General features: G+C 39.1%; 2 protein-coding genes across 8 annotated transcripts in view; both read left to right on the top strand.

Annotated features, from left to right (window-relative positions):
* The window catches only part of LOC140588675 (polymeric immunoglobulin receptor-like), a 233,436-nt gene that overhangs the window by 96,597 nt on the left and 120,148 nt on the right, over positions 1-16,691 (top strand). The window lies entirely within an intron of this gene.
* LOC140588677 (polymeric immunoglobulin receptor-like) overlaps positions 1-16,691 on the top strand; it is a 76,977-nt gene that overhangs the window by 8,478 nt on the left and 51,808 nt on the right. The window contains exons 3-6 of one of the 3 annotated variants that reach the window (XR_011989830.1): positions 272-583; positions 821-1,141; positions 1,545-1,569; positions 2,139-2,649. Coding sequence is in view for 2 of the 3 variants with exons in the window: in XM_072710493.1 (XP_072566594.1) it covers positions 272-583; positions 821-1,141; positions 1,545-1,569; positions 2,139-2,298 (818 nt within the window). In the remaining variant the exon portion in view is untranslated. Of the gene's footprint in view, positions 1-271; positions 584-820; positions 1,142-1,544; positions 1,570-2,138; positions 2,918-16,691 lie in introns of those variants that run through there. The other 2 variants (XM_072710494.1, XM_072710493.1) reach the window with 2 other exon arrangements.

The following is a 16,691-nucleotide window of genomic DNA, read 5'->3' as shown; positions in this document are numbered from 1 at the left end:
AGAAGTTAACATAAGTCAAACCTGAAAAAGAGGTCTTTGTATGCTAATTATGGAGCTAATTGATTGGTTAATTTTTTAATAGTGTTTTTCCCAATACAGTGGTACTTTATAAAACCAACTTTTAATCAAAATAAGTATTAAAATTCTACTGAATGAATTTTAATTTTAAATCTAACCTACAGTGGACTGGGACCGACTCTATTAATTTGTTCATAATTGGTGTAAGGAATGAGAGTTAGTCAGCCTGGTAACTTTTATACTGTCCCTGCAGGTGTGTCCACAGTGGGCTTGGTGCCTGTACAGAGAGGAGGATCTGTCACCATCCCGTGTTTTTATGGTGACAGATATAAAACTCATGTGAAATACTGGTGCAGAGGGAGACAATGGAGTTCATGTCCTCCCATAGTACACAGTGACTCTCCACAGGAGGGTAACGTGTCAATCAGAGATGATCCTGACCAGCGAGTCTTCACTGTGACCATCAACAATCTGACAACTGGGGACTCTGGTTACTACTGGTGTGGTGTGGAGATCAGTGGAGGTTCAGATGTTGGAGATCAGGTTCACCTGTCAGTCATTGATGGTAAGATGTCTGTACTGCAGACTGTAGCCAATGAGATGCACAGTTTGTAACATGTCATTCAGCCAGAAAGGAAGGACGCAAACACAGAAAGAATAAAAATATTTAGGATTTTTTTTTCAATATTTAAAAAAATTATAGAAGAGATTACAATTTTTACATTTGTTACATGTGTAACGTGTTTATGTATAGTATATTTTATTTTGAACTGTGTAAAAATCACAATGTTTGTGTGCTCAGGTTCCCCATGGCTCTCAGTGGACAAACAGGTGGTGAGGGGTGTGGAAGGAGACAGTATCAGTGTTCAGTGTCGCTATAAATATGATTATAGTCAGAGGATGTTGTGTAAGATCGGGGGCTCCTGTGCATCAGATAGATCTGTGAGTTTGGATGGGAGGCCTGTCCTGATCAGGGATGACACAGTAAATGGAGTCTTCAGTGTGACAATGAGGGGACTGGAGAGGAAGGACACAGGCTGGTATTGGTGTGCTGCTGGAATCTGGCAGATCCCAGTCCATATTACTGTCAGTCAGACAACTCCAACCACAACCAGCACTGAACGTAAGTAATTAAAATCTGGCTGCAAATCGTTTTTTCTTCAGTACAAAATTTCAAATACCAAATGAACCAGTTTCATCCATGAAGGGGCTCTGTGTTTTTTGTGGGATAATCTGTGTGTGGGGAGGTCTGTCTGTCCTCAATTCCCTTACCCCTTACTGTATGAAGCTTTCTATTCTGGTGGCACGGTGGTCCAGTAGATGGCGCTGTTGCTTCACACCTCTATATTTAGGGGTTTGAATCTTGCTTCTGCTGTGAGTGTGTGGAGTTTGCATGTTCTCCACAGGTGGGTAGCTGTAGTTCTACGTGTCTGTTTGAATGGACTGAAAGATCTTTATGACATATTTTTAATTAACAATCTTTTCTCCTGTTTCCACTACTCTACTTATTTTGGCCCATGATGAAGAAGGAGGGAATAATGATAAACTGAGGTAAGCATCTAACAGCATTTACAGTAGTGTGGGGGTCCAGCTAGCGGCATTTACCTGAGCATTTAACTTCCCTTTATTTATGAGAAGAAATATTGGATTTTTGATTTTAACTTATTCATGAATTTAAATTTTATTTTCCTTGTAAAATACATAAGATGGCATCCCTTCCACAGTGAGCCCCTGCCTTGTGCCCTGTGCTATGGGGACTGACTGCAGGCCTGTTTGAATTTTACAGAACAATATAGTGCGTTATGTAATTATCATAATAAAACGGGCAGTTCAATTTCTCTAGCTATTTTCAAGTTCTTTGTTAATGTCACCTGTTCCTCATGTGTAGCCTGTGAAGTAATTCAAATGTGGCTCTTATATGTAGCTATAAAGCACAGAAGATTTTACTGTTCAGATCCACCCTCTTATTTGGTCCAGCTGGCTCTGTATGTAGGACTGGGCTTACTGGTGCTGCTGTTGATGGTTATAATTCTGTCAGAGTAGATTCACTGCATTGTTCTTCAGGTTTCAATGTGATACGTGTGACTGACAGACACACTGATGTATTATATGTCTGACAGGTGGGAGCAGGTTCTGGATGCTGCACTGAAAGCTGGGACTGGTGTGTTGTATCTGATTTGCACCATCATCGCCACTGAGCTGCACTGGAGCTCCTGTAGAAAGAGGGGATCCAATCAGAGAGAAGCAGAGGGAGGGGCCAATAAAAAACAGGGGTCTTAGGGAATTCTGATTAAATATACAGGCTTATTAATACTGTTACTATGATAAACATACACTTGCTATTAGAGTAAATAAATGCACAAACTGCAAGGCTTTCTCAGCAAGGCTATGCTGTGTTCGTATGAAATGCCTTTTTATATATCATTATTGTTTCAGTTTATGCTGTAGCCATTTATTTGTGCATGAATCTCTCTGTGTCAGGGGAAGCTGGCAGGGGGGTGACCTTTGTAGAGCAGAATGAGACAGACGAGCTGTAAAATAAATGGTTATGCTAACTGTAGTGAGGCCTCTCTCACGTGGCCCTGCTCAGTCTGTACAGTCACACCATGAGAGTCAGTTAAACACAGAGAGGTTGATCTGCAGTGTTGGATTGTCTGCTGGGAACCTGTACAGACAGTACTTTGTGCCGCTGATGGGCTCTTCTTCACAAGTGCTTTACTGCCATCTGCTGGTCAATGTTTAACATTGGTTTATTAATTAGTGAAAGTATAATTGAATCTTATTACATTGCATATTAGTTCTTAAACAGATATTTTATGTATATTGGGCTTTGTTTTGATTTAAATATTTTGATTGAATAAATATTTTTTAAATAATTAAAAATTAAATGTAAATGGTTTGTGGTGTCCAGGTCACACTGATTTTTCAGAGCCCACCAATCAGTGACCCTCTCACAGTGTGATGTAACACACAAAATCAGGACCATCCACTTTTCACTCAGCAGTAAAACACAGCAGCTTGTCCCAGCTGACAGCAGTCCTTACTGCTTACTTAATACGATATATCAAAAGTGAAAAGAAAGATATCACATTCTTTCTGGTCAAAATCAACTGAAAATATCCCTGCAATAATAAATTGGATTTTGGAATAAATGGGACATATTGTGCTTTTCCCTTTCTATTAGTGTGTTATATGGCTTTATGTGCATGTAAACAGTCTATAATGTATTACGGCCCAAGATACAAGCAAAAGAGAGTAACTCTTACCACAGAAACCACTCTTCTCGAATCTGCCTAAAATGCCTTGTATTGCAATTCCAGCCCTTACTTCTGTGACATGATGAGGTCACCTCGTAACACAATCCTTATTGGCTGCGTACCTGCAAGGACCTGTCTACAGACCGCCCAATGGACCTTTCTCTTACTTTCGTATTTCTCTACCCGAACTCAACAGTGACTTGCAGTGCAGTTTCCTGTTATCATAGCGGCATATATGAAAAATTGCAGAGTCTAAAAATCGAAGTTTTTACAGTGTCCCAGGCTGCTCTTGCTGTACTCAAAAACAGCCCTACCTGTCGTTTCATTCATTCCCAGTTGACACAACCATGAGGAAGAAATGGATACAAGTGATCAGAAGAGAGGAAGGGCCGAATTTAGCGTAAGAAAAGGCAGCACTTTTGTCTGCAGTAGACATTTCACCCCTGAAGATTTTATTCAGTGCTGCACCGTCAGTCGCCTAAAAAGTGGTGTTGTCCCAAACCTTTTTACTTGGAACAATTTTACTGCACCACCTAAAAGGGAGTCGGGGAATGAAAGTTATATATAAACATCAGTTTGTTTCCCCTTCGACTGGGGAAGGTAGTGATACGGCGGCTAAGGCTGTGAACCTGGAAGCTGGGTTGGAAAAAGTAACATCTCCTGTCCTCTTCAGCCTCTACTGTGCATCAGATGACCAAATCTGAGAGTGTCTTTTGGATTTTTTGGGAGTCTATCATACTATCTGCCTCTTGACTGGTGTGCTGGACCAAAGCGAAGAGGGCAGGTGAGGAAACCGGCCCAGAACCCAGCCCACCTACTAGCATGCCATTAATAGACCAGTTTCTAATGTACTCCATGCGGGTTGCTGTTGGCGTGAAGGAGCAGCTCATTGCTGACATGTTTAAGGTGAGCATTGTCAGCAAACTTATCATCATTGGGCCAATTATCTTTCATCATGCTGTCCTCACTGGTTCATCTGGATTAGCAGGGAAAAGGTCAAGTCCACTGTCCCCCTCAATTTTGAGAGATATTACGCTAACGTTAGAGGCATGCTGGACTGCACAGAGATCGCCCTGGAGACATTCTCCAAATACAAGAAGAAGACGACATTGAGAGGGCTGATTGGAGTTACTCCCAATACTCCCATAATCCTTAATATCCATAATAGATTAGGGTAGAACCAGAATCTTAGTATAGTTTTTTTTGCTGCAGTGAGTCCTACAAGGAGCAGTCTACACTGAGTGAGAGTGAGGGATAGCTGTGAGTCATCATTGAGAAGACAGAGGCAGGGGTTGGGCTGTATGTTCTTATTATTGTAAGTAGTGAGGATATTATAGAAAATATCTCATGCCAGAAGCATCTGATTGTAATGCACTCCCAGAACATATGCATATGTACCAAGTGCCTGATCTGGGCAATGACTGCAATAAGGGCTTGAGAGTAGTTTCATCTTAAAACATTTTAGGGTATTAAAATGTGTATTAACTTATAGTGTATAAGTTGGTGTGCAAGATTTTTGGAAGCCCTATTTAGGTTCCCCCAGATATTCTCCCATAAAGGCTCTACCCCAAGTGTATTCAGATCCCTTTCCCACACCCTTCCTACAGCTAAGTGTTTGGAATGATGGTGAATTAAAGTATTATAAATGCCTGTTACAGTCCCTCTAGAGCACCGTTTGGGATCAATCCAGTTCTCCATGGGGTGCTCTGGAATCGGCTGACTCCAGGGCACCCCATATGCTTTCATTGCGGACCAGATAGATCGAAATCAGCTTTTATGTCTCGAAACGAGCGCATGGCAGTATTATCGACTAAGTCACCGCAAACATAGACTCCTTTATGGGCCCACGCAGAGGATGTAAATGACTTACCACCTGATTAAAGATGATAATTGTTCCATAACACAGATGTTTTATGAAATATTCGTTACACCCAGTAATTTTTCAGTTTCTTTCCAAACATCAAGAGAGGTAACTAAGATACTCCCATAACGCAGATGGATAGTTTTACGACCTATGCCTGTATAGGGCAGGTCCTCCAGACGATGTGGTTTAACACGTTCCGCCTCTATGGCTCGCCATGGGACATGGGAAGCCTGGTGTCTCCAAACCTGCAGTGGTCTAATTTGGAAGGCATAGTAGCAGAAGTTTAAATTTGGGACCGCCAGGCCTCCAGTGATCTTGCTTCTTTGTAAGGTTGCGAGTTTAATTCTGGGACGCTGTCCTCCCCAAATAAATTGTGAAATGAGAGAATGCGTTTCAGATATGTATTTTTGTGGGGGAGCAAGGGGAATCATAAAGAACAAAAAATTTATACGGGGCAAAATGTTAATTTTAATAGTTGAGATTCGGCCTTGCATACTGACTTGAAGAGAGCCCCATCTCTTTAAGTCATGCATTATTTTCTTTTTTACCCCATGAAAGTTTTCACTGACTATCCTATGGAGATTAGGATAAATTTCTATGCCAAGGTACAGATGTACAGACAGGGATACCAGCTGGCAGATGGGCCTTTTTAGCAGCTAAATTCAGAGGGAGAAGAGCAGATTTAGACCAGTTTATTTTACTGTATATCCTGCTATATTGTGAAAATTGTTAAATAAGGTTAAGAGGTGTGGCAAAGAGTCCCGAATATTAGAGAGAAAAAGAAGACAGTCATCAGCATACAACGAGAGGTAGTGGCTAGAATGGTCAATAGTAATAGGTGATATCACATCACTTTCCCTGATGGCTTGTGCCAGAGGTTCCAAAGACAAGGCAAGTAGCAGAGGTGAGCATGGACAGCCTTGTCTTGTACCTCTATGTAGATTAAAGGCTGGTGATTGCAAAGTATCAGTGAGGACACATGCTGCGGCACCGCCATACAAAGCTTTTATCATAGAGATAAATTTCGGCCCGAAGCCAAATCTCTCCAAAACCATCCATAAGTATCCCCATTCTAGTCAGTCAAAGGCTTTTTCTGCATCGAGAGAAAAAAACGCATAGTCTTCTTTGAGGGTATAAGAAATGTCAATAATATGCAAGAGCCTTCTGAGATTATCAGAAGCAACTCTCCCTTTAAGAAACCCTGTTTGATCAAAATGTATGAGTTTGCCTGCTACAGTTTCAAGACGTGTAGCCAACACCTTGGAATACATTTTTATATCTCCACAGATAAGAGAGATTGGCTGGTAGCTAGAGCATTCTAGTGGATCTCTGCCTTTCTTATGGAGGAGAGTAATTAAAGCATTTCTCTGATCTCTGTGGAATAGCCCCTGCGTAATTGCAAAGTTTATAGAATCTAACATTAGTGGTCCTAGCTGGTCCCAGAATGCCAAATAAAATTCAGGGGGTAGGCCATCCAACCCAGGTCATTTCCCTCTGTTAAGGGATAATTTACTTCATTTGGCATCACAAGACACAGCTGCCATGACTGACACGAGTGTGTGGTAATTACACTGATACAATTAAGAAAAGAAAAGACTAAAGGAGAAAAAAAGCAGGCTTAGTTTAAGTAACTTCACAGCACATCGAACTGGGTGTAGTACATAATGGTAATTTCATTTAGCACATAGATAAAACATTAAAGTAATGTCACCTTTGACTGTAAAATTGATGGCCATACGCCATATTTTACGTCACTCCTGCTGAGGCACATTGGGCATTAATTTCCTGTGCGAAATAAAAACTTTTAAAGTCGAAGGTCTCCATCATTATCCGGTTAAATCTTCCCTGTACTGTGTAATGTTTATGGGTATCTGAATACTAATGAAAATAAGTCATTATTATTGAAGCTAAGTGAAGTTATCTCTGAATTTAGGGACATTTACAGCTCAAACTTTGTTGTGGTAGGTGGGGATTATAACCTGACACCAGATGATTGGCTAGACAGATGTCCTTCTAGATATTCCAAGGAAAACTTAAATCCTACTTCATTTGAATTTATCAGTTCTAATAATTTCATAGATGTATGGAGAGACAAGAATCATGATACTCATCAGTTCACATGGATCAAACCAAATGGTAGCATAAAATCAAGGATAGATTTATGGTTAACCACACCGGATGTAATCAGATGTGTTTCACATGTCTCCATCTCTTCTGCTCCTCTGACAGATCACTGTGTAATTTCGCTTAAATTAAACCCGGTTAATAGAAACACATTTAAAAAGGATTATTGGAACTTTAATGCTGATTTATTAAAGGATGAGGGATATATTAAAATAATCAAAGAACTGATACAGAAAATTAAAAATGACCAAACTTTAGGATGCTTTAGTAAAAGATGGGAATATTTCAAGTTCAAAGTCCGTGAATTCTCAGTTACGTTTAGCAAACTGAAATGCAAACAATAAAAAGAATTTGAGGCTCGTTTGGTGCAGAATATAAGTAATTTATGTAGAAAATCTGAAATGTCTGTAGCTGACAAATGTGAGTTTATGGTGCTTCAAAATCAATTAGATTTTATTTATCAAAAGAAGGCACACTAGATCTCGAGCTAAATTGATAGAAGATACATCATATTTCAGTAATATAGAAGAGAGTAGGCAAGAGAGAAAAAATATAAATTCGTTAATTATAGATAATAAGGAAGTTACTAATCATAAAATTATTTCAGAGGAAATTTACAGATTTTACTCAACCTTATATTCATCTGCATACAACCCTGTTAAGTCTAATCTTTTTGTAGAAGAGATCAAAAACTATATTCCAAGAATAGATGCAGCTTTTAAAGAAAACTGTGAAGCTGACTTTAGAATAGAAGAATTAGACGTGGCGATGAAAAAACTTGCTGCTGGCAAAGCACCCGGCCAAGATGGTTTAACTACAATATTTTACAAATTTTTCTGGGAAGATCTGAAACCATTTTTGTTTGAAACAAATAACGATATGTTATTAATCGACTCATTAACATCTACAATGAAACAAGGACTTATTACACTCATCCCAAAACCAACAAAAGATAGATATATTGAAAATCTACATCCAATTACTTTGTTAAATACTGATTACAAAATATTTACACATGTGATCGCGGACAGGTTGAAGGAGGATTTATCCCAGATTATAAGTGACACACAGTCCGGTTTCCTTAAAGAGAAATCTATTCACAATAATCTGAGATTGGTTCTAGACCTTCTGGACTATGAACATCTAGTGGAGGATGACGGAGTCATTTTCTTTTTGGATTTTTATAAAGCCTTCGATATGGTTGAACACCCCTTTATTAGGAAAGCCTTGGAATATTTTGGTTTTGGGAAAAAATGTATAAAAATGATTCAGATGCTTTACAGTGTCACGCCCGGCTCCGTACGATCCTTGTGTGTGCCACGCCCCCTCATTACCTCGTGTCAATTCCTGGTTGTGATCACCTGTGTCCTGTTATTTCTGGATAGTCTTTTGTATTTAGTCCGAGTCTCAGTCTGTTTTCCCCAGATCCGTCATTGTAATGTCTGTAGTGTCATGTGATGTTCGCTGTCGTGCTTCCCCGGTCCTGTCGTCTGAATAAATCTTCGTCATGCCCTACCTACCTGCTGATATCGCCTGCTTTCCGGCTCGCTTGCCCCGCACCCTGACATACAGAGACATCAATAGCTCAGTATCTTTATGCTCTGGAACATCTAAATGATTTGAAATCACGAGAGGAATCTGTCAAGGTTGCCCTGTTTCACCTCTGCTGTTTATTGTTGTAGCAGAATTGCTGGCGATTTTTATAAAAAACAATTCAAATATTGAACCGTTGAATGTAATGGAAAACTCTCTTGTAATTACTCAAGTAGCAGATGACACGGCCCTGTTTTTAAAAGATATATCACAAATTTCAAAGGTGTTGAAGGAGATACAAAAGTTTTCTGAAGCATCTGGCTTGCATTTGAATATGAAAAAATGTGAAATCCTAACTATCCATGATCATGATTACCCCCCTGAGTACTTTGTGTAGTATCCCAATTAAAAAAGAAGTAAAATATTTAGGAATTAATATTTCAAAAAGTGCGAAATTAAGAGAAATATCCAACATTTAAAATATAATCCAGAAAAATAAAGTCATTCTTAACAGATGGCTTCAAAGAGACTTGTCAATTTTTGGACGTATTCTACTCACTAAAATGGAAAGTTTGTCTCGACTTATTTACCCAGCTTATTCATTGTATATATCCGATAAAATAACCAAAAAAATAAATCAAGATCATTTTAATTTCATTTGGAGAAATAAATGTCATTACATTAGGAGAGCTGATGTTGTTAAATCTTTAGGAGGAGGTTTAAACGTGATTGATTTTGATCCAATGAATGGCTGCATCAAACTCAAATGGTTATGAGTTTCATAAATAATTATGAAAATCTTTGTTTTAGTTTTCCTCATAACATTTTCAAAGATTTTGGTGGGATTACATTCTTAATGAGATGTGACTTTGACATCTCTAAACTACCAACAAAACTTTCAGATTTTCATAAGCAAGTTTTACAATATTGGAAGCTCATTTGCACTCAGGTCCAATTTGGAACAATAGATACATCTTGATGAAACAAAAATCGTTCTTTTACAAAGATTGGTTTGAAAAAGGTACTGTATTTGGTCCATTTTACACCTTATGAAAGTTGACGGTAGTTTTCTGATACAAAATACAAATTAACATGTACTATAACCAAATGTTAACCAGTGTTAAAGGCAATTCCTCCTGCTTTGACTCTATTAATTAAAGGCATGATAACATATTCAGTAATTATTCCAAAAGAACCATCTTTGAGTATAAATGAGTGTGACTTTGAGTGTGCCATAAATGACAATTCCTGTGTTTTCTGCAAATCTGATATTGAAACACCAGAACATCTCTTTTTCCTTTGCAAAGTTATACATGTTTTTTGGAATAATTTTCAAAACTGGATCTTGAATAAGACATCAGTTCCACCATTAAGTTGCCAGATGATAAAGGTTGGTCTGACAGGAGATGAAGAATCAGAATACTGTAATAATAACTTAATTCTTCTGGCAAAATTCTATATTCATAAGTCCTGGTTTCTAAAAATCACCCCAATTTTCCAGGTTTTTTTTAAATGAAATAAATTTATTTAAGGAAGTGCTACAACACTGCAACAATATCAAAGCCCAGTCTTTATATCATTATATTGACAATTTAATTTAAAAAAATTGAAGTCCTCTTATATGTCATAATGATATATGATTTTGTTTTTATTTTGACTATGCTGCTATAAAATTTCACTATGTTGTATTTAGAGCTGGGCGATATGGCCTAAAAATAAAATCTCAGATTTTTTCACAAAAAATCCGATTTCCGATTTTAATCGATTTTCCCCTCCCCTACTCAAAATCAAACTACAGATGACAAAAATGGTTCAAAACAAGTTTTAACTTTATTTAGCTTTTTTTTACTTTAAGGTTAAAGTGCAATCTGACAAGCCATAAAAGATGCTTGTAAGTGAGATGGCAGACCACGCCATTGTAAACACTTATAGAAACTTGTAAAAACTTTTAGAAATATTGTAATAATAATAGAAAAAAAAACACACAATTTTATCATGTCAGCTTGGTATTAAGTAAATACTTTATGCCATTGGGCTTGACATAGCGCAAAAGAAAGCTTTTGAAAAATTGCCAGTGTTAAGAAAAATGAGGCACGTACTTCGGGTCTAAAACTTTTAGCATGTTAATGAATCCCAGCTTTTCCACAGTATGTATGGGCACCATTTCTTTTGCACTATACATCAAACGCTATTGCCTTCCATCGTGCCCGATTCTTATCATATGGCACATAGTTCGAAAATGTGTCAGGGACGGTTGCTTGCTTAACTTTGTTTGTTGTGCTGGTGCTGCAGCTATTTTCATTTCGCTGGGAGCGGCACTTCTCCCACTCCGCTGCGTGCCTCTGCTTTACATGCTGGAATAAATTAGTCGCGCTGCTTCCTTTGGTTGCAACAGTTTTTAAAGTCTTTGCAACGAGGACTTGTTTGGTCTGTGTCCGACCTCGCAAAACCGAACCAATTCCATATTACAGATGTAGCAACACCTTTCTTGGGCACAAGCGCCAGCTTTTCCCCTGTCATTGCCATGTTGTTAGTGAATCTGGATTCTGGAACAGTGTTTGGGTACGCCGCGCTAATTTACCCGTGAAGAATGGTGCGTCGCATTAGTTCCGCTTTTGGCGCTCGTGTGTAAAAAAAGTAATAAAATCGATTTTCATGAAAACACATCGTCCTGAACTGTAAATTCGAATTAATCGATTAAATCGATTTATCGCCCAGCTCTAGTTGTATTATCTGTGCTCAGTCTATAGTGCTCCATTGTTAATTATTTCTCTGTAAAATGTGCCTTGTAATACTTTTGTATTGAAATAAAGTTAAAGTTTAAAAAAAAAACAAACAAAAAAATCTTCCCTTTCCTCTCGCTGTCGACATTCTCATCAAAAATCATGATGAAATGTGACGCGATGCCGTAAAAATAGTACGCCTCCTTCCAGAAGTAGTAAGCGTGCGCATGCGTACTAGCGGAAGTTACATTTTCGGTAGGTGTAACATTTTAGGTAGTGATAGTGACAGTACTACAGTAGGCTAGTAGCGGAATTCAGAGCGGCGTCACTCTGTCGAAACGCTGTCACGGCATACAACGTACTTTACAGCAGCTCCCAGGAAAGGCTGAAGTTCTTAATAATTAATAAGAAGTTCAGTGAGTATAATATCATTCCCGTATTTGATGTCGTTAATTTAATTTCGATTGTTTATATGGTAGTTTTCTGCACCATGTTATGTTCACGTAACTTTATATTACGCTGCCATCCTGTTTGCTGAGATTATAACTTTATTACTGCTGCGTATGTTAAGAGAACGCCCTCGGGCTATTACACGCAAATTCATTCGTGATCCTGTGGCGCCATCTAGTTGCTAAATGGTCTAACAATCGTACATAGGTTCACACTTAAGTAATGTTTAGTAATTGTTTTTCTCGATTGTATTCATTTTAGAACCACACCCAGACAGAGTTGGAGTTATTTCAGCTACAGTTTACTTAATGAGAAACATACTGGATTGGCCTGTGCACACTGTTTCATTATTGTACTGCTAACTGCTGCTTTGAAGAAGTAAACTTAATGAAAGACAACATCCCTTACTGTGATTCCATTGCTCTGACCAGCACTCTTCTGCGAACACCACCCTATCCCTGAACCACAAGTTAGTTTAATCCTCCTACATCCTAACGAAAAGGAACACAGTATTATTACTTTTCCTCCACGTTGCATCTGAGCTCTCTGGTCATCACCATGGGTTACGGTTACAGTAAGGAAGAGGAAGAGATCATGATCTCAGATATGTTCCATATAGCTGAGAGATGTGGTGTGGTTCCTGATATTACCATCGACGGCTCCTTACTGATGTACTCAGGACTGGATTCAACAGCTGTACTAGAACACTACAGTTCTCAGATGGTCAGTGACCTGGTGAGCAAAGTTCCAGACTATATGAACGACCTGGGCTCCTCTTTATCTGCTTTCAAACATGTTCAAACGCAGTTGGATTGGGCGCGTTGGTCATCTCCTTCCTATTAGACCTCACGGTCAGTTCTTTGGTCACGGTTCCTGAGGACAGCCCCCTGAACATGATGCGCCGGGTCTTCGCTGAGGAAAAGGCCTCGGGGGTCAGAGACTCCATGGACGAGTACCTGAAACGCCTCCAAAAGTATGTGTGGGAACCAGAACAGGCGCTAGAAGAGACCAAACGTCTGGAGAAACAGCTGAGCGAGCAGCTGACCCGCCTGAGGAACTCCATGCTGAAGGACGGCCAAATGAGCTCCCGTGCCATGAAGATCTGGACCAACGGCGCGACGTTCCATGCGCAGATGCTAATCCACGAGGCGCGGCTCATGATGGCGGGATACGGATCGAAGAAAGAAAAGAACCTTGACCTTCGAGTAGCTTCTGTCAGCAACATGGTGGATCACTATCGAAAGGACTTGGAGGAATTGTTAGATAAGTACAAGAGCTATAAACGCACTAACCTGCACATGAATAGACTAGAGAGAGCTTACCCTTTTTCCCCCGATTACTGTTATATTTGTGACATTGAGCTTAGGATGTGTACAGAGCGCAATCCTACAGCTTACCGCCATGATCTTTTTAAGTTTAATTATTGTGGCGGATCATTGGGCGCCTACATGAACTACATGTTTAGCAACTGGGGCCAGATAAAGAAGCTGAAGGAGTATTTTACTGTCCTTAAGACCAACATAAGGGAACTGATAACACAAAACAGGAATTTTACCATGGAAAATGTGTAGCAAACAGAACACAAGCAGAAGTGTCCATGACCATGAGCCATGAGCTGTTGCACTACATCAGGTAACATGTCATGTAGCACATTAGAAAGGGCTTGGAGGATGTTAAAGGACAAGAGCCATTAACACACTAACCTGCTTTTTTAATTACAATCTATGTAATAATTTTTTCAGAAATTGTATTCAATAATTAATATTTCATAACTGAATAATTATCATCATTTTAATATTCCATTTTTATTACAGATGCAAAACTGTGTTTGGGACACAGCCAAAGGAAAAGCTTTTACTGCTGCATTGTAAAACACACAGCTAATTTCAACAGTGATAAAGTGATGCGCTTTATAGGATAAATAATAGGATTATAATACTGAGAAGCTCTTTAGTTTTTTCATGTAGATTAACAAAAGGGAAAATGTGATGCTTGTTATTAAAATTTAATTTGACATTTCACATTGCTGAAGGTAAATTAAATATTGTAACTACATTTTCTGCAATCATGTATTGGCGCTTATTACTTAAATTAAACTTATTTAGCCTTTTTGCTGCATATAAACTATATAATTATTAAAGATTACTTATTGAAGTCACAGCATTGCTTTCAACTAATCTTTTTATTTACTCTTATCTATAGCATTCAGAGCGTATGACACTTTTAAACATGGATAATTGGTCATTTAAACAATTTGGAGCCGGGGAGGTAACAGGAAGAGGATTCAGACCCACTGCACTGAACTGTCAGGTCACAATATTTATCACTGAAAATGTCCTTTTGTCTGGACTTTAAATCTAAACCCATGTATGTAACTGAACAAACAAACAAACAAAAATCACTGCACCCACTAAGGCACACATACACACACACAACCGTATATCATACATATATGATACAAGAGTGTTAGCTAGCTGTATTAAATAAGGTATTCAGAGATGCTTGAGGTCATATCTGAGTGTTTTAGGGCAGTGCGACAACCAGCAACAGGCAGGACCGACGACATTTTTCTTTCAGCAGAAATGTAGGTATTGAACCTCACAGTTAACAGCCAGTCTAACAAATCAGTATGTTCTAATCAGTTTAATTGGTTTGCTCTAAAGACAACTGTTAATAAATGAAATAACTAAAAATGAGAAATCTATCATTTCTATAATATTGAATTAACTATTTATAAAATGTATTATTCAAGACATTTTTGAATAAGTATTCTAATCCAAACATCACATGAAAGTTATAACTAAAAAGCAGTATTAATGATATTCAGGTGATTCAAGTTCTTTTATTTTGTGGATATCGAAATATTCTGTAGATTTTTTTAAATACAAGACCAATGGGCATTTAATATAATACCCAGGACCTGTATATTTTTCGGTAGTGCACCAATCTTAGTGACACTGTCATGTGTATAAAGCTCAGCTCTACTGAGCCTGATAGAACTGCACCTTACTGCAGTGTGTGTGCCAGTGTCCTGCCAGAGCTCTGTTCACTACCCAGCTGACAGGGATCGGTAATGATATGTCAATAGCGACATCTAGTGGATAATGTGTATGAGTAAAGGAAGAAATAAAAAGATGGCTGAAGGCAACACGGTGGTGATTGAAGCGCTGTGTGTCTGAAAACATAACATGGTGTCAGAAGTACAATGGTAGCCTCCAGGGTGATCAGAAATGGATACTTTACGCTCTCCGCCGCTCCTGAACCTAGAAGGGAATCTTTCGGAGAACTGGCGGCGAAGGATTCAACAATTTCATCTATACCTGGCCGCCACGGAGAAGGAGGGTAAGCCGGAGAAGCTTCAGTGCTCGCTGCTGCTTCAATGTGCTGGGGAGCAGGCGCAGGAGTTATACAGCACGTTTACTTTTGCCGACGATGACGTGGGTAATATCGAACCGACGGAAATTTGAAGAATACTGCACACCGAGGAAGAATACGGCATTTGAAAGACATATTTTCAATAACTGAATACAGAAACAGGACGAGACTTTTGACCAATTTCTCACTGAGCTGCAGATCCTTACAAGAAACTGTGAGTATGAGCACTTGGTGGATGGGATTATACGTGATCGTATTATTGATGGCATAAAGGACAACGAAACGCGGCGGCGGCTTTTAAGAGAAGACCGATTAACTTTGGAGAAATGTATTGACATCTGTAGGGCGGCAGAGAGTACTCAAAAACAAATGCTCAGTTTCACTAATGCAGATAGCAAAACTGAGGATATTACAATGGCGACGGTGAACTCAGTAACTCAGGGCGCACGCCCCACGATGGCGAGGCAAAACAGGGGGAGACACACCATAGCTAGGAGAGAGGAGGATGATGGAGCAAGAAGACGGCAAACAAGCCAAAGTAAACATGAAGGGGACAATGTAATTAACTGTCACTTCTGTAGAGAAACACACGTAAGGAGAAGGTGTCCCACATATGGAAAGGTATGCAGCAATTGCAAAAAAGTAAACCACTTTGCGAGGGTGTGCAAGAGCAAGAAGGTAAATGAAATTCAGGAGGCGAGTGAATCAGACAGCAGCACAGATTTAACCATGTTCGCTGTATCGGATCCAACAGAAGAAGAGGCCTGGCATGTTAAACTGGATATCAAAGGAAAAGCTATCAATTTAAGATAGATACTGCAGCACAGGATAACACAATAACTAAGAAACTGGCACAACACATAAAGAAAACATATCCTTTTAGTATCAAATCTCCCAAAAGGCCACTGTTGGGGTATGGTGGAAACAGGATACCCCTAACAGGAAAGTGTGAACTTCCATGCACTATAAAAGGGCAAACATTCTTATGTGACTTTACCATTGTCAATTTAGAGACTGTTGAACCAATACTAGGACTTAAAGACTGCATACGAATGAACTTGGTTAGGCTTATCAGGAGCGTGGAGATACCAGACAGGAGCTCTGTCATAACAGAGGAATACGCCGATGTGTTTCAGGGGCTGGGGTGCTTGGCAGTACCATACCATATACAGATAAAACCTGATGCAATACCAGTTGTACATGCCCCAAGAAAGGTGCCAGTTATGCTTGTGGACAGACTCAAAAAAGAACTGCAAAGAATGGAAAACTTGAATGTGATTGCAAAGGTAGACAAACCAACACAATGGGTCAACTCAATGACAATGGTGGAAAAACCCAATGGCAAGC

This window comes from Paramormyrops kingsleyae, chromosome 4, assembly GCF_048594095.1.
Source record: "Paramormyrops kingsleyae isolate MSU_618 chromosome 4, PKINGS_0.4, whole genome shotgun sequence".
Classification (NCBI taxonomy): domain Eukaryota; kingdom Metazoa; phylum Chordata; class Actinopteri; order Osteoglossiformes; family Mormyridae; genus Paramormyrops; species Paramormyrops kingsleyae.
The sequence above is the reverse complement of the archived record's forward strand: the minus strand, read 5'-3'. Positions and strand labels throughout refer to the sequence as shown.